Source organism: Procambarus clarkii, chromosome 54, assembly GCF_040958095.1.
Source record: "Procambarus clarkii isolate CNS0578487 chromosome 54, FALCON_Pclarkii_2.0, whole genome shotgun sequence".
Classification (NCBI taxonomy): domain Eukaryota; kingdom Metazoa; phylum Arthropoda; class Malacostraca; order Decapoda; family Cambaridae; genus Procambarus; species Procambarus clarkii.
Window position 1 is genome coordinate 12,521,677 of NC_091203.1, and position 26,536 is coordinate 12,548,212.

At 43.4% G+C, this 26,536-nt stretch overlaps 1 protein-coding gene across 5 annotated transcripts in view; it reads right to left on the bottom strand.

The window, feature by feature from the left end:
• LOC123771293 (serine protease svh-1) overlaps positions 1-26,536 on the bottom strand; it is a 199,357-nt gene that overhangs the window by 18,473 nt on the left and 154,348 nt on the right. For all 5 annotated transcript variants that reach the window (XM_069305112.1, XM_045763773.2, XM_045763774.2 and 2 more), the window contains 4 exons: positions 21,478-21,565; positions 12,076-12,105; positions 3,009-3,193; positions 2,186-2,357 (listed from right to left, as the gene is read on the bottom strand). In XM_069305112.1, coding sequence (XP_069161213.1) covers positions 2,186-2,357; positions 3,009-3,193; positions 12,076-12,105; positions 21,478-21,565 — 475 coding nt within the window. The remainder of the gene's footprint in view (positions 1-2,185; positions 2,358-3,008; positions 3,194-12,075; positions 12,106-21,477; positions 21,566-26,536) is intronic.

Sequence of the window (26,536 nt, forward strand, 5' to 3'; positions counted from 1 at the left end):
GAAATACTACTCCTATGTTCTGTCTCTATCTCTGACCTTGTTGACGCTTCACTAGGGAAGAGAAGGAACACAATGGTAATGGTGCAAAACCCAATCATGAAACAAATGGAATAAAATTAATCAATATCCCATCACGAATCATTACTTCTAGCTGTAGCCAACACTTTGATGATAATAACCTCGTGTCAGTCAGGCACTTCAAGGTTAGGGGTTGCTCTCTCGCGGCAACGATCGTTTATCTTGTTTATCTCATGTTGCATTTATTTTTTCAAACTGAAGCTTATTTTGTTTTACATTACCTTTCAGTTCGTTTTTTTCTCAAGTAGATGGTTTTAGGCAGATGCCTGATCTTCAAGCTCTCCTGGTCTCATAGGAGCATGCAGGCTCCAGGGAGCTATGTAGATGGCTCTCCAAAAAATATGTCATATACATAACTGTTATAAAACAAAGTTTTAATGTATTGATAACGTCTAAAACCACAATCCGGGTAATCCGGATATTTAGTCAAAACGTGTTTGAAGAAAAGTGTAAAGGTGGTGAAACGTGTGATTACGGAAGATAATGTCATGATGGAAAAGGCATATTTATACGTGGTACAAGATTATGTGGAAATATATGTATTGAATGCTCGATAACTGTGATAAGGGTGGGTCTTCCGTTATAGTACCATTCATCCTCTTCTTATTGCCGATGGGTGCTCCTGAGGGTTGTGACCCTCAGGAGCAATACCCGGCAAGTATTGGATGATATCTTCCAGTGACTCATAGGGAATAGAACAAGAAGTTTACAGCTGCTGACTTTTTTGCCAGAAGTTGGCAGACGCAATATATTAGGTCGTATTAAGATAGCTAGTGGAGGAGGAAAAATATTAATTGCGGGATAGAAGGAAGGGGCATTGAGTGGATGACTATTAGGTGAAGCAATAGTTGATGAAGATAATGCACCAAGTCCTCCATCTCAAGAACTGTAAGACTCTTTGCACAGGGTATATAGGTCACTAAGAGAGAAGATAGACGGTGTAGGGTAAACAAGTTCTACTTGTTTAATAAATTCATGTGGCAAGGGAGGTAAGCTATCACTCCCTAAGTTTCTGCCTCTCCTCTTGAAGTGATGAGTGTTCTTTAAGCTTTAATTTAATAAGGTACTGTTCTGTTTTATAGTGTCTGCAGAACTTAAGAATCACCAATTTAAAATCAGCACAAACAATACAAGCAAAGTGACGCTCGAAATGCAATTTACTATAACTCGATTGCGTTCACAAAGGCTAGAACTTCACACATCTTCGGCATATTTCCAATAGGTAGTAGTACACTGATGTGGGATCGGGACAAACTCTTTCATTAACAAGGACCACATCTAAATTATAGGAGAATTGAAGCTATATCCCACGAGACGTGGCTGACAATACGGAGATACGCTGTGTTACACACGGAAATCAGAATAGCGTGGTGCATTAAATGAACAAATCCACAAGGGCCGTGACGAGGGTTCGAACCTGCGTCCGAAAGGATCCCAGACGCTGCCTTAATCGACTGAGCTACGACATGGTAAAAGAACTGCAACCAGAAGTTCTAATGAACTTACTTGGATCCTACAACCTCTCCGAGACACAAACCAGGGATTTACACAATTCCCCCCATGCACTCGAGCTCTATCAATAAGCTGTTCTACCTCTTCGCCCTTACTTGATTACACACAGAAATCACATAGGATTTCTGTGTGTAATTGTGTGTGTTCACCACGTGGAGGCCATAAACGGCTCTGCACAAAGAACTGTGTTATCTTGACCCTCATTGATCAATGTTATACCATTGTTATACCATCTTGGCAATTGTGTAAATTTCTTCCAAAGGACATAGAGGATATAAGGAACATAGAATGGGATTTATACCTTAATTTTATTATCGTATTTGGGGATTTTAATGGGATATTTTTTGATGTGATGGAGGTTCTTGACATTAAAGCATCCGACAACAGCCAGGAGAGATACAGTGTAAAATTATTAAGTGATAAATTACTTAGAGGTCTTTTGATTACTGAAGAAGATCGATGCAGGTGAATTTTGCGATGGATTACTGGTGAAACATTAAGAGTTCTGGAGAGGAACTATTGGGTTGATAAAAGACTGGTGTGGAGGTGCGTTGTTTGGCGTGCAGTCGTGCCGGGTCGTTATGTGACAACATACCTGGTGATGCAGTGAGCAGCAGTAAGAAGATATTCAGGGGTGATGAGGGTGGCGGTGCAACGAAACTTCTCCCTGATGAAGATGCCCACCAGCCAGTTCCACTGTGATAGGGCCACCAACTGAATGCTGCCCTGGCCTGGAGGGCGCGTGTGCCTTGACCGAATACCACACTCTGCAAGAGTTCCGTGGGAATGTTAATACACGTTACCCTTAATATTCACTTTAAATAATCTTGAAATTGACTCTGGGGTAAAAGCTAATTTCAAATAGTATAAGACTAGTTTTGGATTTTATGTCACCTTTGGTAACCTAGAGAAATATTACAATACAATATTTACATTCAGTAAACTTCCGCTTACTAAAATATTATATTATTAAAATAAAACTATTGAACTTGATCCGCAACATTAAAACAAATAAATAAGTTCACTGCGCAACATGATATATACTTAAATTATTAAAGCTACTCCTAGTCCCTGTGACAACTCGGTGACTGGCCAAGTTCAGACCAACATTTTCTGCAGTTTAATAGCTTACATATTACTCTGAACTGAGACGGTGTTTAACTTATATATATATATATATATATATATATATATATATATATATATATATATATATATATATATATATATGCAATTGACGATCACAAAACACTGATCATTTTATGCAGAAAATCCACAGAGAAATATAATTTCTCTAATTTCTATAATTAAAGGATATTTCTCTGTGGATTTTCTGCATATATATATATATATATATATATATATATATATATATATATATATATATATATATATATATATTAAGGGAAGTGACTTACCAGGAGAGTTGATGGCTGGAGCCTGACAAAGGTGTCGTGAGGCAGGAGCCTGCTCCTGGTGGCTGCCATAAGGATGCCACTTGCCATCAGCGTGGCACTGAGCTAAGAGCGTGGTGGTGCCCCAACACTCAGCCATCACCACGGTGTCTACTGGCACTCCTCGGGCAGACCCACACACAAAATCCCTGTAAATGACTCTGTTAACCACCTCAAACAATAATGAAGCTTTTGAAGTGAGGAGAGTGGTGGATTAGAGTAAGTATTAAAGATAATCAGACAAATATATAATTTTAAAAATGTTTTAACCGAGAAAAGTACTAAATATTTAAGTTGATCACTATCTTGCCCATGTTGAATAGCTGCTCACGTTCTTAATAAGTTATGATGATACCCAAATTACATTTTATTTTTAAAATTGCACTGTGTGGTTCTCCTAGGTAAGTAAAGTACAATTATAAAAAAAAAAGTGACACGCCTGGAGAGTTAGCTTCCATGCTCGATCTCTCTTATATCTGTACTCTAAGAGAGAATAATTCTGCCCAAAGTTGGAGGCCAGACTCTTGGGCTAGCATAATCAAAACTGGTAGAAGGAATGGTCTGCGGTATGCGATAAACATAGGGTGGTCTGGGCGACGACCAGCTACGATTTCGTACAAGACCATTGTACACGACGACCAAATCGACTGATGATTTAGGGGCGACGACGATCGTGGGATAAGATGAGCACTGGCATACCCATGAAGGATTAATTGCACAACCTAAAGGCGAAATGAAGGTTTCTCATCAGCGGAAGCTAATATGCCTCACGGCCAATAAACCCACAGATGGGCAGGTAGGTGATTGGGAAGCCCCAGGAGTCTCTCGGGGTGTCAAGCACCGACCCCACCCCACACAGAGAACACTGGGTAACAAAATAAAAAACTCGGCCTCCAACTAAAACGCAAAAGTCATCCAGTGCCCTCTGACAGAGCAGCAGCCAGCCTCCCACCACTTCTGAGGGCACAAAAGAAGCCCATCAAGAGCCCACTAAGACCCACCCACTCCTGGCACCTCTCAGCCAAGCTGGTGCCGGACACCATCACACTGTCCGAAGAACCAGCCATAAAACGTTTAAAATCTATAAACAATCCTGCGACCCCAAGACGAAATTTGCGCCAGGCATCATAACAATCCGGACTGTTAAATAGGGATACCAAACGTTGGTATCATAATCTAAAATCGCAAAACGGAACGTGATCCCTTGTGGCTCTCAGGCGGAGGGGGTGTCCAGACGTTCGCCTGTCATCAAGGTTGAGCCAAGAGTCCCAACTGCTGGAGTTTAAATAAAGTGTACTGTGAGGTGGAGTAGTGCTACTGGACCACACTGACGCCATAGCTGTCGGAGTCCACAGACGCCATTACAAGACAACTTCAACAACAATAGGGAACAATTAAAGGCTCAGGCCCACCAACAGGGCTAAATCTTTACAAATATGAGACTGAGCATTGGGTCTGCAGTACGTAAAATAATAGGAATAAGAGTTTGGTGAGATTAACTAGAAAGAGTGGATCCACTTTTCTAGACATATGTCCTTGACATAACCCTTTTTTTCTTTGCAGACTCATTATACCATGAGCTGTGGCATAACCCACCCTCTTACCATGGGCTGTGGCATAACCCACCCTCTTACCATGGGCTGTGGCATAACCCACCCTCTTACCATGGGCTGTGGCATAACTCACCCTCTTACTATGGGCTGTGGCATAACTCACCCTCTTACCATGGGCTGTGGCATAACCCACCCTCTTACCATGGGCTGTGGCATAACCCACCCTCTTACCATGGGCTGTGGCATAATCCACCCTCCTACCATGGGCTGTGGCATAACTCACCCTCTTACTATGGGCTGTGGCATAACTCACCCTCTTACTATGGGCTGTGGCATAATCCACCCTCCTACCATGGGCTGTGGCATAACTCACCCTCTTACTATGGGCTGTGGCATAACTCACCCTCTTACCATGGGCTGTGGCATAACCCACCCTCTTACCATGGGCTGTGGCATAACCCACCCTCTTACCATGAGCTGTGGCATAATCCACCCTCCTACCATGGGCTGTGGCATAACTCACCCTCTTACTATGGGCTGTGGCATAACTCACCCTCTTACCATGGGCTGTGGCATAACTCACCCTCTTACCATGGGCTGTGGCATAACTCACCCTCTTACCATGGGCTGTGGCATAACTCACCCTCTTACCATGGGCTGTGGCATAACTCACCCTCTTACCAAGGGCTGTGGCAAAACTCACCCTCTTACCATGGGCTGTGGCAAAACTCACCCTCTTACCATGGGCTGTGGCATAATCCACCCTCCTACCATGGGCTGTGGCATAACCCACCCTCCTGCCTCCCAACTGACCCATCCTCCTACCATGGGCTGTGGCATAACCCACCATCCAGCCTCCCAACTGACCCACCCTCCTACCATGGGCTGTGGCATAACCCACCATCCAGCCTCCCAACTGACCCACCCTCCTACCATGGGCTGTGGCATAACCCACCCTCCTGCCTCCCAACTGACCCACCCTCCTACCATGGGCTGTGGCATAACCCACCCTCCTGCCTCCCAACTGACCCACCCTCCTACCATGGGCTGTGGCATAACCCACCCTCCTGCCTCCCAACTGACCCACCCTCCTACCATGGGCTGTGGCATAACCCACCCTCCTGCCTCCCAACTGACCCACCCTCCTACCATGGGCTGTGGCATAACCCACCCTCCTGCCTCCCAACTGACCCACCCTCCTACCATGGGCTGTGGCATAACCCACCCTCCTGCCTCCCAACTGACCCACCCTCCTACCATGGGCTGTGGCATAACCCACCATCCAGCCTCCCAACTGACCCACCCTCCTACCATGGGCTGTGGCATAACCCACCCTTCTGCCTCCCAACCCTGACTCAAATACTCAACCTTCCTTCTACTCAACCAACCACTATCCCTACTGCTCCACCACCCAACACTTTTCCGATTTCTCCAGACAACTCCACCCCGCCTAATATGGAAGCAATCCTTAACCGAATGATATAAAATTTCCCACTCATCCAAAAATTAGTAAGCAAACAAAAGAAACTTGTGAATGTCCCATGTAAAATTTAGAAGAACCAGGAGGAAATACGCCGTATTCTGCAGCACCTGAGATCGTCATGGAAGAGTCTAACAAGTCACAACCTGGTGCATGGTGATGCAACACATGGAGTCAAGGCACATGGCAACAGACACAGTGATACCCTTACATCAGTGCCCACACCAACACCAGTGAACACACAACACCACCATGGACTACTGGCACTACATCTGGTGACCAACACCCCTACAATGGAACTTGTTCAATTGACAGTGAGAATGCATCTTCTACCAAAGAGTTACAAGAAAACCACTACTTTAGTTTCTCCTGGAATGTGAAACAACCAACTACCTTATAAGAGCTTGAAGAGTCCCTGAAAGCAGCAGTAACCTGCTTGAAGCCGTCACTACTGCCACTCTTCTGGTCTAAAAAGGTGTCCAGCAGCAGGACACCCTCCAATACTGTCAAGCTGTATCCTCTTCCACGATAGCAGCCACAAAATAAGGAGTGAAAAATTCAAAAGCGCGCACAACACACAGTATTGAGGCCTATGGTCCTAGCACACAAGGACCATAGGCCTCCTAGTAACCAGGGAAACCTGACAACCGTCTGGCTGACCACGTAACTCGCTTGTGCTGGCACATCTATCCTCGTTTTGCAACTATCCTTTCACGACCAAAGATCACATTCACTCTAAACATCTACCAGATACGGGATAATCATGCCCGTGTCACCTCTTGGGTGGCTTAATTTTCATCAATCAATTTACTTTAGATAATATGTTGATTAAACACAAAAGTTCTCGAGTACATTCGGCTTTAATTTTTCCTTTGTGGTTGTACAAATTAAAGATTATTTATAGAAACCATATTTTAAATACGGCATAACAGCACTGCCTTTTATACCAAACAGGGATGCTACAGAAGGGAAGGGAACTATCATGAGAAAGCGCCAAACCATTACGCCAATATAGCACTTGGAAGGGGTCAGGATACGGAATTGAGATGGGACGGGGAAAAGGCGCTCCCGTTAACGCTTGTATGGCCTTTTGGCCACTACCGCCAATGAATGCTGTCTTCTCTGTGCATGTCTGCAGTCTCTACCCCATGTGTTCCGTCTCTATTACTTCCGTGATATGTCTCTCTTTTAAAAATTTGTAAAGTTCTCACTCGTATGGTGAATACTCATACCTCCTTTCCAATACCTTGAAACTCTTGTTCTTTTTCCGTTATTTATGCGCTACTGCTCTTTTATGGATGGTCGAATTCTGACGAGGGCACTGGCTTCTCCATTATTTTTCTGATAAAATATTCTTTGTGCTGCCGTACCCAAAAGATATGTTTTTTTATGACGCAGTTTTATACCATCTTGTAAGATTTTAGAGATATTTTTATATGCTAATGATCGTTAGTTCTTCTAGTTGATTCTTGCATTGCTTTAATTGCCACAGTCTTTTATCCCTATTCATGTTTTCAATATATTAAATATCCCTATTGATATTTATTAATTTAAAGATAGTTGAGTGGTGTTTGATTCTGTCATACTGTGCTCATGAGGTCACCTGTAGTGACCTCATGAGCACAGGCCCAAAAAAAGTTGTTTGTTCCTGTCCCATTTCCCAGAGGCGAATGTCATATTTTGCTCTCTACCTGTCATTCATAACTCTTTCCGAAATTAAATGTGACATTTTCCCGTGGGTTTCTTTTCTCACTGAAACGAACTGTGTACCGTCTCCGGCGAGGATGTGTATTAACCTCGTGTTATTCAGTTCTTGCTATCCTGTTGCTGGACAAAAAATTGTTGTAACAGAAGAGCATCAGGAAATTTGTTTATAGTTTATAACATAATAATTTATAATAACAGTTAGTCAAGGTTGACTTTTTTTTATTTGCTTGTTACATTTTGACATAGGGTAGTTACATAAATTAAGCCAATGGATTTAGGTGCATACCATTTGTTCCTGAAAAAAGTTGACATTCGTTTATGTTCTAGTTTTGCATGTAGCATACAATTTCGTGTATATTATTTATTGTGTTCAAACACGATTAACATATTTTAGAATAATAGTTATATCTCAGGTAATCTAGAGTCGAAATTTTGATATTCAATTTTCAGCTTGCCAGCTTATCAGCTAAGGCGCGGGTGACACATTTTAAAACTTTCCAGATTTGTGTATAGTCAGGGCAACCAAAATATAATTGCATGTGATTTAATTCGGGTGTCAGGTAATTAAATATGAATTCATGTAAATTCATGCAATTCAAATAAAGTACATGTAATTCAATTGAAATTACATATTCCATGGTAATATTGTAAAGGACTCCTTGAGTCGTCTGCTTGTCAGTCAACAGCGTTTGTATGTGTAAGTCTTAGTAAAATTAGTTGTTAACGTCCATCTGAAAATGTGTTGCTTGCGGGTAGAGCTTTCTGCCCTCTCTCTGCTCTCTACCTGAAGTGTTGGGAGCCCTGATTGATTGACTGATGAAGATGAAGCCACCCAAAAGGTGGCACGGGCATGAATAGCCCGTAAGTGGTGGCCTCTTTGAGCCATCACCAGTATCAATAGATGCTACTGGAGATCTGTGGAGGTGCGACTGCACCCTGCGTGACGGGAGATGTCTCCCGTGTGGGAGCCCTGGATTGATTGATAAAGATTAAGCCACCCAAGATGTGGCACGGGCATGCATAGCCCGTAAGGAGTCCTGGGGTAGGGAGGTGTGACTGACTGCTAATTGTTGAATAATTACAACTTTTTTTTGCTGGGGATACGATTAACATGTCAGGCACTGATTATATTTATTAAGTACTTGGGAGGGTGCAGCCAGCGTTTGTCCCGGCCTGTGTCTGTCTTCCCTCTGTCCATTTATCTATCCATCCATTTATTAAACAATCTGTCCATTCCTATATCTATCCAACCATGTGTCCATCAATTTATCCATCCATGTGCCCATTAATTTATCCATCCAACCATCTATCCGTATATCCATTTATCTATCACCCGTCTATCCGTATATCCATTTGTCTATCACCCATCTGTCTTTTTATCCATCCATCTGAGCAGCCATCTCTCTTTCCAACTACTTAGCTATCCATCTATCTATCTAGCCATCCTTCTATCCACATATATATTAATCCATCTACTCGCATGTCTATCCATCCATTCATCTACTCGTCTATTTATTCATCACCTACATAGACGAATCTCTCCATGTTATATTAAAAATACTTCGGTGTATCATTATATTTTGATAAATCTACATTGTAAATGTGTGGATGTAATAATAGTTTATAGCGGTAAACTTATCAATCCATCTTTTAATCATCTGTCTCTCCATCCATCTATCCATCCATTTTCAATCCATTTATATATCCATCTATCTGTCTATCTATATCCCCCTATCCATCCATATATCCATCACTTTATACATCTATCTGTTTATCCTCTTATCTATCCATCTATCCCCAACCCCCACCACTTTTGTCTTACACCTTCCCTCTCCTTCACAACCCCCGCTTCCCTATCTTTCTATCCAGCAATATTTATAATACTATAACACGAGCAATTGTTACTATGTCTTAATAATATTATATAATATTAACGCAGAATTTGGTAGCACCCGCCCCTCCTCCCCCCCCCCCCTTTTTTAATTTGTGAGTTGGCTTTCAGTTTTCTGTCGGAGGGGAGGTTCAGAACATAATTTACATGTTTTATGGGATTATGGTATTTGTTAAAATTGCAGGAAATTTATTTTAATTTTCATGAGATCAATGTAATAGAGTATTCATTATTAGAAAAAATACGTTTTGATTTATTTTCAAAATACTTTCGTAGGTATAGTAGCGGGTACCAAAAATTGTCAAGGGCCTTAATGTGATCCTGGCACGCTGTTCCCTTTTGAATTCTGGTGACCCCCCGACCAATCTATGTTCATCCCGTACCACAGATCATTCCCTCTGCTAATGTGGGTTAGACAAGCCTCAGCCGTGTGGCCTCCAACTCCGGACAGACAGGCATTCTCTCTAATAGCATAGATTTATACAGAGATGTTCAGTGAAGTTTTCACAGAGAATATATTTCTAAGTATGATAATTATTTGTGGTCTATTTCACGGGGATGATAGTTGCCTTGTGAGTATATAACTCTGTTTCTAATTATGTCAGTGTCATAGTTATCTTCGTGGGGTCCTTTGGTGTAAATTCCTGTATATTGAATTATTTAATTAAAGGCATCAAGTTGAAGTAACTGAGCTTGTATAATAAATGTTTGTGCTGTTTCTCAATTTCACCGATTTACCATGTGTTTATTTGGGGTTTCAATTTTTCCTAACCATTTGAACACATCATTTATTTGTTACTCTACATTACTTCCTCAGCATAAATCTGAGGTGGGGGCACTGGCTTTTTTGAACGGTTGACATAACTGGAGACAATTAGCTTTATTGCAGCAGGTATTCCTTTATCACTCGCGTTGTCTTTCTGTAGTAATGGCATTCTGAATTATATCTTGGAACATGAATAGTCTGTAAAACAGTGCTATATATCTTTTTGAGTTTACTATTTTCTTTTGATAATTAATATACCTTCCCTAGTTGTGTTTAAAAAGTCGAGCAATAGCTCCGAAGCCCCACCTCTCATCTCCTGGTCATTAAATGAGATGATTTCAATTACTTTTTATCCTCGTATTTTCTTTTGATCGTGCTAGATGAATTTTCAATAGTGATCTCTTGTAGTTCGTTTCATTTATTTTTGTCCCTCACACAGACTTTTCCTGACACCTATTCCGCACATTTACGTCTCCTTCTTTGACCCATACATCTGGCCAAACCCGTTTTATTTTAAAAATTACCTCTTTGTCAACCGCAGTGACTTCCCTGTAATATCTTGTATGCTTTTATTACATAGCCAATTATTATACTTTTTTCTTATGTGGTGAGAATGAGATCGATCAACTTTCATTATAGAGGAGTTTCCTCAGTTCTGTTGCAAGTTAAGTCACATATTCCTGTTTTCTTTAAATTAGTTTTTCATGATGTGTATTCCATGCTGCAGACATATGATAATATAAATATTTCTAGATCCTTCGCGATCAATACTTCAAGTATCTGCCTACCTTTCGTCTCACACTGTCCATGGAATCTTCTTTCTCCCTTACGAAATGATAACTTTATATTTATCAGTGAGATCATCTAGATGCCTCTGCATCCCGTACTGTCATCTTCGCTTCTAATTATCCTCGGCAATTTTACGTCAGCCGCATGAAGGATAATAATAATCGTATGCCTCCAGTCAGGTCCCTGGCATTCATGACAAATGTAAAGGGTCCCAATACCAACCCTAAGGCAACACACTTATTATTACTCGCCACTCCCACTGTCTTCGTCTCACCGTTATCCTCCCTTTCCATCCCCAGCACTTCTCCAGTTATATCAGACTGCTTTTCGAATTTTTTTTCGAATTTGTATATGAGTCTTTTATGTGATACTATGTCGAACGCTATCTAATAATATAGAAAAACTGAATGTATTAGTGTAACTTTTATTGAGTTTGTGCACACACTCGGATGGGAGCACTTCTATTAGCGTTGTTCATGTGGGAAATTCAGTCCATCTGGAAGCTGCTGCGAAAATATATCGCTGTTCAAATTCTAATAAGTCAAAACTAATTTATCTTCTTAAATATTTCTTATTTTTAGAAATTCAACAATTTAAAAATATAACTACACTGGATTTTTAAGAAAGCACTAATTCTGGCCAATAAACTAAGATAATTTGTAAATAGAAAACACATGTTTGATAATCACCTGCATATTAGAATATTTCCTACTATTAAAAAGACTTTGCTGTATCATTATATTTTGATTTGAAATATATTTTCATGCATTTAGAATAAGAGAACAATTTTAAATCTACAGTGTAAATGTGTGGATATGATAATAATGATATAGCGGTAAACTTACCCATTGCTCCGTACTATTCCTTCCACATTCCTGAAAAGTACGACAAAGGCAGTTATTGTTTGTAATAGTGACGTCTCATTTTACCGTAAAAATAATTTCAGTGCAACATAAAGTAAATCCTTTAGTAGGATTTTGAGTTGTAGCAGAATAGGCCGACATAGAACATATTTAATATATGAACCATATCACAAGTAAAAAAAAAAATTATCACGCATTTCTGGTCGAGATAAAATATTATTGGTATCAGAAAGCACAAAGTTGTAACAACCAGAATTTTCTGAAAAGTAAGTAAGTAATTATCAAAAGAAAGCACCAAACCCAGAAGGCTATGTAGCACCATCAAATGTGCAGAATAATTAGAGGGCGTTAAATATCACCAAGGATGCCAATACGAGAACAAAAACGCATAAGGCGAACGATATTAAAAGTATCCGAGTCACCAAGAATTCTACTGAGGGACAAGCGACCGCGAGGGGCGGTCGGAAAACAAGACGCACGCTTGTCCTGGAAGTCATGACATTCAACAAGGATATTCACGACCGTAAGAGAGACAATGCAATTTGGACAATAAGGAGCAGGGCGGCGCTCCATTAAGTGACTGAGTTAAGCATGTATGGCCAATACGCAACCTTGCCAGAGCCGTTTCAAATCGCCGGTTACGGTGGCAGGAGGACGGCCATGAGGACACACTACTCTTTAGAGTAGAGTTTGTTACCAGTAATAGAAGACCAACAATCCCGCCAACGGGTAAGGATGGAGGAATGAATAACTGGGTAAAAGTCGGAATAAGGAATACCTTTACAGAAAATGGGACAAGAGTGGACAGCTTCCCCTAGCGGCAGCATCCGGACGCTTATTTAAAGAGATACCAAAATGACTGGGAACCCAGTAAAACTCAACTAATTTAAATTTACTGGAAAGAAGAAACAGCCAATGCTAAATCTCGACACCCACTGGATGGACCGGATTAAAGGACTCGAGAGCCATGAGGGCACTACCAGAGTCAACAACAACTACAAAGGAAGACTGACAACGAGAAAGCAGGAGAAGAAGAGCGTAGAGAATAGCATAAAGTTCCGCTGTAAAGATGCTAGTCTCCAGAGGTAGGCGACACATATAAGTGCTGTCAGGAAAAACAACAGAGTAGCCTACACCATCCGCAGACTTTGACCCATTAGTGAAGATGGAAACGATGTGGGATGTCGAAGAAAAGTGCTCAAGGAAAAGGCGTTTCAGAACCGTAGGAGGAGTAAAAGCTTTAGAGCTGCGAGTTAAGGATGTACAAATCTTCGGAAGGGGGACTCTCCACAGGGGCAAAGAAAGAACAACACGAGGAGATACATTAGAATACGAACTGAAAGAGAATTCTGTAAGCGGACCGGACAGAAAGAGGGAGGTGGTGAAGAGGAACAGCAACCACAGGAGGGGTAAAAGTTAAAGAACGACAGAGGCAAGAGGAAGGATGTTGCAAGGACCGCGCAAGACAGCAAAGACAGTTGCAATCACGGCGGTCCCGGAGAGATAGGAAGCCAGTGTCAACATACAAGCTGAGGACGGGAGTCGAACGAAAGGTACCAGAGCTGAGGCGCAACCCAGTATGGTGCAAAGCATCAAGATGGCGAAGAGTAGAAGGAGAAGCAGACGATTAAGCAAAACAACCATAATCGAGTTTAGACAGGACGAGAGAGGAATGTAAAGCGAGGAGCTTGCGCCTATCTGCCCCCCAAGAAGTATGGGACAAAATCTTAAGGAGGGTAAGGGTCTGAGAGCATTCAACACGCAGGTAAGAGATATGGGCGGACCAAGACAAACGAGTGTCAAAGATTAACCCTAAAAGCTTAGCGGAATCCATTACACAAGGGGTTGACTATAAAGCGACAAAGAGGAACGAAGAACGACACGCTTCCAAGTAAAAGTCATAGCACAAGTCTTAGATCTAGAGAACCGGAAGCCATGATCGGTGGCCCAAGACGACACGGCATCAATCGCAAGTTGAAGCCGCTGTTGAAGGAGAGGCGAATCATGACCCCGACAGCAAAGGGTAAGATCGTCGACATTGAGAGTGGAGAAGACATCAGAAGGAAGAGAAGAAAGAAGACCATTGAGGGTAACCAGAAAAAGAGTAGTACTCGGAACACTACCTTGGGGCACACCCTCATATTGCTGAAAAAAGGCAAAGAGCGTAGTACCAAGTCTCACTCGAAAGGAATGACGAGAAAGGAGGCTTTGGCCAATGAGAGGGAGATTACCACAAAGGCCAAAAGAATGAAGTTGGGACAGAATATGATATCGCAAAGTGGTGTCGTAAGCCTTTTCGAGGTCAAAAAGAATGGCAACAATTGAGGTCTTCGCAGCAAAAGCAGTACAAATATATAGACCTCCAAGTTCACGAGGACATCTGTTGTGCTTCGGCATTTGCGAAAATCATATGGGGAAGGGGAGAGGTGGTGATAGTGTTCTAAGAACCACAGCAGACGAACGTTAACCATACGTTCAAAGAGTTTGCAGACACAACTTGTGAGGGCAATAGGGCGAAAGTCCTTAGGGGATGTCTGAAGAGACCCTGGTTTCCAAACAGGGAGGACAACGGCATCGAACCAGTCCTCAGGGACTGACGACGACTCCCAGATCCGATTATACAGACTCAGCAAATACTGAGAGGTGCACGGAGGGAGATGGCGAAGCATCTCATAATGAATGCCAATGGAGCCCGCCGCAGTAGAATTGAAAGCCAGGGCAGACTGAAATTCAAAGAGAGAGAAGGGATCATTATAGGGAAGCCTGAGAAGCAGAAATCTAAAGGGCTAATTTCAAGGACAGGTTTACGAAGACAGAAAGATTGAGGAAGATGAGAACCAGAGCTAACAGAAAAAAAGTGGGAACCCAGTTCAGTCTCGACCTAGAACGGATCTGCCACAAGAGAACCACAGAGGTGAAGGACCGGCGAGACATTGGGAATGAACTTACCCGCTATCTTGCAGACACGCTTCAAGATCTGCGGCAGAGAAGTTTCGAACGTAATAGTGGAAACATAAGACTTCCAACATTCACACCTAGCTGTACGGATGGCCCTACGGGCCACCACATTCGCCTTCCAAAACAAAACAAAATAATCCGCCGTCTGCCAGCGGCGGTCTCTCTTCCAGGCTGCAAGCTTACAGCGGACAACCCGAGTACAGTCCACATTCCACCATGGAAAGCACTTACGTGGTCCCTGAGACGAAGAACGAGGAATAAAGCGGAGGGCAGCGTCGAAGATGGTTTCATGAAAAAGGAGATGGGCACGAGGGAGAGGCAGAAGGGAGAGGTCAGAGAGAGCAGCACGGAGGGTAAATAGGGTCCAGTCTGCCTAGCAAACTGCCACCTAGGGAAGGAGAGGAGAGGGTGGGTGAAAAGTGAAAAGGTAACAAGGATGGAGAAATGGTCACTGCCATGGAGGTCATCTAGAACTCGCCACACGAAATCCAAGTAAAGAGACGACGAGAAGAGAGAAAGATCAAGACAGGAAAGGGTGTGAGTCCGAGAATCCAAATGAGTGGGCTCACCAGAATTCAGAAGAGACAGGGAAGAAGAGAGGATAAACGGTGCGAGAAGGTGACCCCAGGTGTTTGTAAGAACATCACCCAAGAGGGTATGTTGACCATTAAAATCACCCAGCAGGAGCACAGGCTCTAGCAAGGAGTCCAGTAGGTGTTTAAAATCGGGAAGAGAAAGCGGGACATTTGGGGGGAGGTAAATGGAACAAACCATGTACCATATACCCACAAAGTCACGTGCAGCAGAGCAGTGGAGAGGCGACGGAAAAAGTAGGGAGACGAAGAGAACATCGGAATGAATCATAAGAGCACAAGAGGAACGGGCTCCAGCAAAAGCCGGGAGGGGGGGGGGGAGGGGGAGGAAGGCAGAAGAAAAGAATAGCCATGGGTTAATGACAGCAGCAGGTGGGGCAGAAACCAGGGAGTGCACCTCAACAAGGGCAGCAACCGAGAGAGAAGCGGGGACCAAAGAAACCTCCATCAGGAACAGGGGGCAAAACCACCGAAGCGGAAGGGGATGGAGCGAGAGAGTCAGAGGTAGGGGGTGAGGAAGAAAGCAAAGCCTTCTTACCCGCCGAGGAGGAGGAAGGAGAGGAGCCAGGCTTTCGCTTTTGACTCAAAGAGACAGGCGTCCCAGCAACAATGTACTGGGCAACAGATTCAAGCGTCTCAACAGGAGAAGCAGAACGAGAGCAAACAACACGATGGCCGCTGGGAGAGTGATGGACATCAGCCCGCACTGACAGGTGGCGTGGAGAGCTAAGAGATGGAGGAGAAGGATGGGAAGGAGGAACGGAGGGAGACGAAGAAGAAGACACAGGACGACAAGTCAAACTGGGTAGAAAGAAGGGGAACCCCAGACAGAGAACCATGAGAGGGACCCTTCGGGACAGAACTTACAGGAACAGAGGAGGAGGCGGTGGGCGTGTCTGGGTCTAAGGCCTGGAAACGGTTGTGAGACTGAGGAAGGCGGGAAGGACGAGGAGAGGAAGAGCGCAACACTCGAACAGAAGAGAAACTAGTGAAAGGGGCGAGATGGCGGACTTGGCGCCTCGCCTCAGGAAAAGACAAACGTTCCCGGTGCTTCAAGGTGAGAACGGCTGCCTCAAGTTTGAAATGTACACACGTGCGGGAGAAGGTAGGATGGGCCTCACTGCAATTGAGGCAGTGAGCCCGGGGAGAAGTGAACTCCGACTTAGAGTGACCTTCGTCCCCACACAAGGGACAGAGAGAGACAGTACTGGAGCACCGGAGGGTACCATGCCCAAACCTCCAGCACTTATTACATAGCCGAGGAGAAGGGATGTTCTCCTGGACAGAGCACCTGGCACCAGCAAGAATGACAGAGGGTGGAAGGGACCTACTATCATAGGTAATCTTCACAACCCGAAAGGGTTGACGGCGACGACCACGAGGGGGACGAGTAAACGTGTTGACCTGGAGGACAAAATGGCCCTGAGCTTCGAGGATATGCCGAATATCTTCGTGGCAGTCCTGCAGATTCTTAACACCGGTTGCAACATGGAGTGGGAGGAGAATAGTGCCAACACTGGCATTCAGCCGAACGTTCTTGGAGACCCGAACAGGAGTCTCGATAAGGTAGGATGAGGTGGCCAAGCGGGTGGCTGCATCCTGCAGCCACCCGCAGCAATGACACGTGTTCCAAGATGGGTGGGGTTGAAAATATCAGAGGCATCTACTGGATCAACAAGGTACCTATGGAGGGAAAAATCGTCAGGAGGCATAGAATCCAGAGGGAGGAGATCGAAGTATTTGGCCCACGAAGCGGAACTAAACAATGCCTGGTACGCATCAGAACAGGAAGGGATCGAGCAAGTGCGGCTGTGGCGAGGACGGCATTGAGAACCCCCAGAGAGAAAGAGGGGGTTAAAAGGCGCAGTAGTCACAATGAGAGACTGAGCCCTGCCAGGGGACGAGATGGTCAGCACTTGGGGCTTGAGGCTCGACCCAACCACAAAAGAGGGAGGGGAGCCTAGGGGAGTAGTCAGAATGGTCAAAGGAGGAGCAAAGTCGGGGCCAAATGCAGCGGGGGCTATAGAGCCCAGTCTTCCAACAGGGTCCGACTTGGAGGCTTGGTCGCCCACTCCACTAGCCCGAGAAGGTATAAGAGGAACAGAATTCGACATAAGGACGAAAGGTCAGACTTTTATTCATAAATGTACCCCCACACCCACCACAATTGTGTTCTGCCACAATTAGAGGCAAGACACCAAACAAGAGACATGTTGCTGATCTGGCCAGGGTCCCCTAGGGGTGCGTTGTGAGTATACGCCCCATAAACACCACCTTAAGAACCGTCAGTCCGTCGAGATCGAGTTCGGTGATGAAAGGAGGATTGAAAAGGATATAAAAGGTTCCCCTTCACTCGAGACATTGGGTACTACAGTTCTATGGGTGCAAGAGTATGCCTCCTCAAACACCCGGGCGTCAAAACAAAAGAAGGCCGAAACAAGAATCAAAACAGGCAAAAGGTCGGTGGGAAATGACAATTAGAAAGGAGAAGGAAGGGGGAGAAAAACAAAACAAAAGAAAAAGGAAAAGTCGTCCAGCAGAATTCGTGAGAACAGCAGCAGGAGCATAAGGCCACAAAAGGACACAGGACTGTCCCATGGAGCATCACACTCCGGCAGCTGCCCACCAAGCCCCATCATGGCAACAACGGGCCGGACAGGAAGGGGGAATTTTCTTAAAAACTCTACCTAAATTGTACCATGAGTATCGTTGGGGGTTGGTTAGTATGTTTTGTATGTAGCTACTCAGAACGAAATGTCCATGTAGCATGGGCTATAGTGAGCCCATAGTTGGTTAGTAATAGAGCTTAATTAATAAGTTCCATAACTAGCCAATCCTTATAGAGGATCATTGGTGAGGTGGTGGTATTCGATTGGGTGTGATCCTGGGCGACATGGATTCGTATCCTGGGCGGGTGAATAGAGTTCTTAATTATATATTAATATATCTTAATTCTACATATTTATATGTATATAAAACATTTACATACAGGATGAAGGAGCAACATTTCCAAAACTTGCACATGATACAACAGCAAAACGGAAAATATGTTCATAGTTAAGAATGGACAAAAGATTAGCAGATGCAGATTAATGTTGAGCAATGTATGCGTTTTAAGCTTCTGTAATACAAACAAAAAATTAAAAATCAAGGCATCAGGAGCACAATGACACTCGGGGAGCCGTGGCTGTGTGGACAGTACGCTGGACACGTAATGCTGTGGTCCAGGTTCGATTTCCGGCGCCGGCGAGGAACAATGGGCAGAGTTTCTTTCATCCTGATGCCCCTCTTACCTAGCAGTAAATAGGTACCTGGGAGTTAGACGGCTGTTACGGGCTGCTTCCTGGGGTGTGTGTATGTGTGTGGGGGGGGGGAGAGGGGAGTAGTTAGTTAGTAGTTAGTAACAATTGATTGATTGACAGTTGAGAGGCTGGCCGAAAGAGTGCAGACCTCAACCCCGCCAGCACAACTAGGTGAATACAACTGTGTGAATACAATGAAGCAAATTGGATACTGGGATTTGTCTGTAAGACCGCCCCAGGATTGCATGGCTGCGTCATCCCAATCGATGGTCCTCGTTCTCAACAAGGAAGACTACTGACTTCCTTGTTGTCAGGGAGCCCTGACAACAGGGATATCAATCCTTCACCCACAAGGATGCAAAGACCCAGCCTGGACACCTAAAACCAATTATACAGGAAACCCGTTCTTAATAGTTGATCCAGTGATGTGGACGTTTACGTCCCTAAACCGTCCTAACAGGAAAGAGATGGGGACAGTCTCCCCCCCCCCCTACTCATGTACCCGCCCGAGAACAGCACATAAAAGTTCCCCCTAACCATGACAAGGCGTCACCCATGATGATGATATGCTTAGAAAATAATTATAAACCAATTCTAAAAAAAATATTTTGTCTCGACATTCCTAGTTTTTTTTTTAACTAGCAGTACCTGGCCACGCGTTGCTGTGGCTCAGCAACGCATGTGCGTTGCTGAGCCACAGCAACCTTCCCTGTCCCCCCAGTCCTCACCACCTCCTCACCCGTCTCCTCGGCCTCCCTACCATTCCCAACTCTACAGTCCCCTCGTCCTCCCCACTCCACCATCCCCTCTTCTTTCCCACCATGCCCCACTCCCCTGTCCCCTTTGTCCTCCCCACCATTCTCCATTCCCCCATCTCCTCGTCCCCACCATCCTAAACTCCCCCGTCCCCTCGTCCTTCCCCACCTTTACCCCCTCTCTTGTCCCCTCGTCCTCCACACCATCTCTCACTTCCGTCCCCCCGTAATCTCCACCATTTCCCACTCCCACTTCCGGTGCCTTCCCAAATGGTCTGATGTTCCCATTAGAAAATTGGGAACATCAAGTGATCTGATGTTCCCATCACTGAAATATAAGAAAAACAGTTAAAAAGTGAAATGAAAATATGAATAAATATAAAAATAAACTATACTCACGAAATGTACAGTCTGGTAAACAAAACAGCTCAATTCCAATGCAATTCACACAAAATAATTAAATTAAAATGAAAATAAATCAAAATCTATGAAAATTCAATTTATCAATGCAATCAGAAACATTGAAATGGAATTGTAACATAACAAAGTATATCATGTGTGTTGCTCTTACATGCAACAGATGGCGCTATTTTTCAAGATGGGCATAGTTTTACCTGTCACAGTAGTGGCATCTATACTTATATTTACGAAATGAATGGTATGGTAAACAACACAGCTCAATTTCAACACAATATCACACAAAATAATTCACTAAAAAATAAAATAAATTGAAATCTATGAAAATATAATTTATCAATGCAATCGGAAACATTGAAATGGAATTCGTGACATATTTAGTATAACATACATGTTGCCATTATGTGCAACACATGGCGCTGTTTTTCAAAAGTAGCATGTTTTTTTCTTGTCACAGGTGAGGCATGTATATAGTAGATATATAAAAAGACGCACCTATTCGAATACAACGTTGTGTCAAAATTTCAAAGCAATCGGTAAAGAGTTTCGAAGATTTCCCTTCACATGAAAAACACATGAAAAACACAGTTTCTCAGAAAAGCATGTTTTTTACCATCACAGACGTGACATCTATATAGTATATATATATATAAAAACCTGCTCGGATGTGAATGGAACGTTGTGTGAAAATTTCAAAGCAACCGGTGAAGAACTTTTGGAGATTAGCGATTTTGAACAAACTAACATTTCCGTTTTTATTCATATAGATTCTATTAATTCTAATAAAATGTATGACCGTAGACTGGTAGACAGTGTGCACGAGTTGGAATTTGAGTGTAGAAGGAGCTGCGGATGATCAATAATACTGGCAGAACGTGGTTTAGAAAAAGGGTGGGAAGTATTACAGCGTAATGTATATTACAATTAACGAGAATCCGGACAACTGGTCATCTGCACCGCTGGGGTTTTGGTAACTGCTAGATTGTGTTAGTGTTTGTTTATCAGTGATGCTGTATTTTGTAAACGATATAATGCATGAGAGAGATTTTTATTTAAAATGATCTATAACATCCTTTCACTATATTTTTCACTTTTAATGTGCTTCTCCAACCTTAAGATAGCTCAGCTACTCAGACACTGGGAAGATACCCAACCTTTTGGGCTCCCGGTCCGATCCCAAATCATTATCCTGATCCCTTCGAAGTATTCAAAAGTCGTATTGGTTTGTCGCTTTCTCCTGGTTATTTTATTCCTTTCCCCTTCTCTATCTTCTGAAAATGGCTAACAGGGTAATGATGGCATTAAATGAATACAGAATAAAAACTAAATCAAAAGCAAAGAGAAAAGTGTGGCACCTACACAATGGTCTTGGCGCCGCAAGAGAGGATACTGATAGTCATGTTGATCTCTTCACTCTCTGGTGCCCGGCTGCACACGTCCTCATCGTCTGTGGGAATATAGTATTTTAATGTGTATCAAAGAGAAATAATGTAGGTTACTCACCTTCCAGTAATAACTGCTCAGAAGGTAAAAAAAATATACTTATTGAAAGGCATATATTAAAGTCTTTTCTAAACTATGATATCAAACGCACCGGCCACATGGTGGCTACAAATGAAATAACAAATGAACAGAAAGACCTGTAAAAACGTTTAAACTTATTCAACAAACACGTAAGTGATGGTTTATTGGTGGAGGACGTTAAGAGTTGGAGATTTTTGGCTGGGGTTCGGGGGTTGGAAAGTAGCAATAATATGTGCTTAGTGCCTGTGATGCCCAGCTGTTGTGCAGTGGCTGGATTGAGAGTTCACCAGCAGATAACCTTATGATAAAATACAATAATGATTTTTTTAATAACAAAAATCTCAACACAGTGAACAAATGTGAAGATCTAATAGGTTTTGTGACATGAGTATTGTAAAAGTTTTGTAGCAGCAATCAAACACTTTCTTATTCAACACTGCAAATTTTCTTTTTCTTTAAATTATATGTATCAAAGAGAATCAATCCTGCACTAATAAATTTTGACTTTGAATAAGAAATGTCATGTATAATGATTTCAATAGAAAATATAGGCCAGTTACAGACAAGGCTACAAAGATGAAGCATCATTCACAAGTATTTTATATGTAGAATATTTATTTTCCGTATCCGTTTATAAAACTATATTAAACTAATAGCAATAATCCAATAATATTGAATTTAATGGAAAGTGAAATTAATCATTAAATATATTTAATAGGCATGTTCAGATGTAAATTTTTAGTTTCATTTTTTAAGCCAATGATTTTCTTTATACTGATGAAGGGACAAACAGTTGTTAAGTAAGCATTTATCAAATGAAGGCACCACGCCGGGAAGGCAATGTAGCACCATCAAATGTGTGGAATAATCATAGGGCGCTAAATATCACTAAGGATGCCAATATGAGAACAAAAATGCACAAGGCGAACGATATCAAATGTATCCGATTAACCAAGAATTCTATCGAGGGACAAGTGACTACAAAGACGGTCGGGAAGCAAGACATATGCTCATTGATGAAATCAGGAAATTCAACAAAGATATGCATGACCGTAAGAGGGACAATGCAATTTTGACAATAAGGAGCCGGGCGGCACTCCATTTATTACCGTGCCTGTGAGTTAAATGTGTATGGCCAATACGTAACCTCGCCAGAACTGTTTCCCACCGACGGTTACGGTGGAAGGAGGAAGGCCATAGGGACGCACTAATCTTAAGAGCACGCAGTTTGTTCCCAGCAACAGAAGACCAACAACCCTGCCAACGGGCAAGGATGGAGAAATGAATAACTGGGTAAGAGTCGAAATAAGGAATACCCTTACGGGAGATAGGACAAGTGCGGATAGCCTCCTTAGCGGCAGCGTCCACACGTTCATTTAAGAACACAGCAATATGGCTGGGAACCCAGCGAAACTCCACTGTCTTAAATCTACTGTAGATAAGAAACAGCCAATGTTGAATCTTGACTGCCACCGGATGGACTGGATTAAAGGACTCCAGAGCCATAAGGATACTGCGAGAGTCAACTACAACAACAAAGGAGGATTGACAGCAAAAAAGCAGTTGCCGAAGAGCATACAGAATAACATAAAGTTCTGCCGTGAAGATGCTAGTCTCCAGAGGCAGGCGACACAAAGTGTGGTCAGGAAAAATAAAAGAGCAGCCTACACAGAGTCAGACTCATCGGTGAAGACGGAAATGGAGCGGAGTGTGAAGAAAAGTGTTAAAGGAAAAGGTGTTTCAGAACTGTAGAATGGGTAATAGCTTTAGGTCGAGGTGGATCAAAGTTTTATAAACTTTAGGATGTGGGACCATCCACAGGTGCAAGGACGGAACGGCACAAGGAGAAATATTGGTAATACTAACCGAAAGAGAATTTTGTAGGCGAGACATCCGTACAGAAAGAAGGAAGTGGTGAAAGAGCATAGGGAGTACAGGAGGGGCAAAAGTCAAAACACGACATAGGCGAGAGTGAGAGTGTTGTAAGGACCGCACAACGTAGCGAAGACAGTAGCGAACGGTGGTCCTAGAGAGACAGGACGCCAGTTTCAACATACAGACTTAGAGTAGGAGTTGAACGAAAGGCACCAGAACGGAGGCATAACCCAGTATGGTGCAGAGCATCAAGATGGCAAAAAGTAGAAGGAGAAACAGACGAGTAATTAGGGCAACCATTATCAAGTTTAGACAGTACGAGAGAGGAATGTAAACTGAGGAGAGTGTGCCAATCTGCTCCTCAAGTAGAATGGGGACAGGACGTGAAATATAAGTAAAGAGATGACGCACAGAGAGAAAGATCAAGACAGGAGAGGGAGCGAGTGCGGGAGTCCACATGAGTGGGTACACCAGAATTCAGAAGAGACAGGGAAGAGGAGAGGACAAATGGTTCTAGAAAGCAGCCTCTGGTGTTTGTCCGAACATTACCCAAGAGGGTATGCCGACAGTTGAAATCACCCAACAGGAGCAGAGGCTCCTGTTGGGTGATTTGTTGAGTTGGGTGTTGGGCTCCTGTTGGGTGATATTGGTAAGTAGGTAAACAGGTGCTTAAGATCAGGAAGAGAAAGTGGGACATTTGGAGAGAGATAAATGGAACAGACCGTATACCATTTACTTACAAAGATTCAGGCTGCAGAACATTGGATAGGCGACTGAAAAAGTAGGGGGACGAAGGTAATATCAGTACGAATCAAGAGATCACTAAAGATATGGGCCCCAGCAAAAGCTGGAGGTAGGGGAGAGAAAGGAAAACCCTTGAAAGTGACCAGAACGAGCACCAAACATCGGCTCCTGGAGACGCACACAAAGCAGTGTAAACTGAGTTATCAGAAACTGGAGTTCATGGAAGTTGGCATAAAATCCACAAATATTCCATTGAGGAATAGACATTGCCAAAAGGAGAGAGAACAGCAACAGAGAACAATGAAAAAACAAAGGCAAAGAAGAAAACAGCATACTAAAGATCATGATCGATGAAATTAGGGTTAGAGGGCAATGCGTAAATTTATCAAGGACGATGGATTTAAGGGAGCTGGAGGACGGACCAGAGGCAGACGGACAGGGTCTGGAGCAAGAGGAGGCAATGGAGAGGGGCGGTCAAGGGAAGCAGATGGAGGGGGAGGCAGAAACGCAGGGAGCGCACCTCAGCAAGGGCAGCGACCGAGAGAGAATCGAGGGGTAGAGGAACCTCCACAGCTGGGACAGGGGGCCCGACCACCGAAATGGGAGGGGGATGCAGTGATAGAGTCGGAGGTGGAGGGTGGGGGAGAAAGTGATGCTTTCCTACCGGCAGGGGAGGAAGAAGGAGAGCAGCCAGGCTTACACAGCCAGGAGACAGGTGTGGCAGCAACATTTTAATGCGACAGTCTATATTGTCTCAACAGGAGAAGGAGAACGGGGGCGAACAACATGAACACTGCTGGGAGGATGATGGACAGCAGCCTGGACAGGCAGGTGGCATGGAGAGTCAAGAGACAGGGGGGTGGGCTGAGAAGAAGGATCGGGGGGAGATGAGAAAGGCGACATGGTAGGCAGGGAAGGAAGGAGGGAAAGACCAGATGGAGAACCAGGAGGAGGACCCCTTGGTTCAGAATGTAAAGGAACAGGGGAGGAGGCTGTGGGAATGTCCGAGTCTAAGGCCTGGAAACGGTTGTGAGACTGAGAAAGCAGGGAAGGGAGAGTAGAGGTGGAGCGCAACACACGAGCTTAAAATATGCTAGCGAAAGAGAAGAGACACAGGGAAGCGGAATGCACAGCAGTGAAAATAAACAACAATAAAAACAAAGCAATGGTCGTTAAAATAGGAACTAAAGATATCAGGCTCACAATACAAGGTCATGAAATTGAGTGGATTACCTCTTTTCAATTCCTAGAAGTTAAAATAGACAGCTAGTTGAAATTCACTCAAGAAATTGAATATCTTCGGCAACGTTATAAAGCTAGAAACTCAGCTTTGCGCTCCCTGAGAAGTCTTAGAGATGATGCATCTCCATCAATACTCAAAATGTATTATGTTCAAGCAGTTAGCTCACTCATTGGCTATGCTGCTCCTGATCTTACATCCCTCAGTGATAACCAATGGGAGAAACTGGAAGTGTCTCAAAATGATGCCCTCAGAACAATGTTGGGAGCCCCAATAAGGACACGTCGAGAGAAGCTACGAATGGAAACCAACTTACCAGCCTTAGAAAACAGGATTAAACAAAGGATAGCCACCATAACAGCAAAACTTGTGGAGCCACTGCCAGACTGTCAAAGATATCATATACAGATCGCTTCAGAGAAACCTTCAATATAGAACAAGTGCATGGACGGATAATCTAGTGAAGATTCTAGAGAAAGTGGACTTGAAATGGACCAAGAAAAACAAAGGAAAAGATAAACCATACCAACACTTTTGGCAGCCTCCTCCATGGGAAGAATCGAGTCTAAAGATAGTCATTGAAGGATTACCAGTTAAAAAATCAGCCTGTGTCTCGCAGAGGCTCAAAGCAGTCATAAAACGACAAATGAAAAACATCTCAAGGCCTACAACGACTCACATCTTTACAGATGGATCAGTTGATCAAGAAAGAGGTTCTGCTGGGGCAGCAATTCACACTAACAACCATGAAGCTTACTGGAGCATGAATAGTGGGTGCTCAACATTGCAAACAGAATTATATGCCCTGAAGGAGGCCATAAACTATACAATTGAGAATAATTTACATGATGTCATGATTCATACCGACTCTAAATCTTCGCTCCAGGCATTGCTATCCAGTCAGCACAGAGATAATATACAATGCCTCACAGAAATCCAGCATATAGGAAAAGAAGCCCATAATCTAGGGCTGTAAATCACCCTAAATTGGATATGAAGTCACATTGGCATAGATGGTAATGATAAGGCAGACTC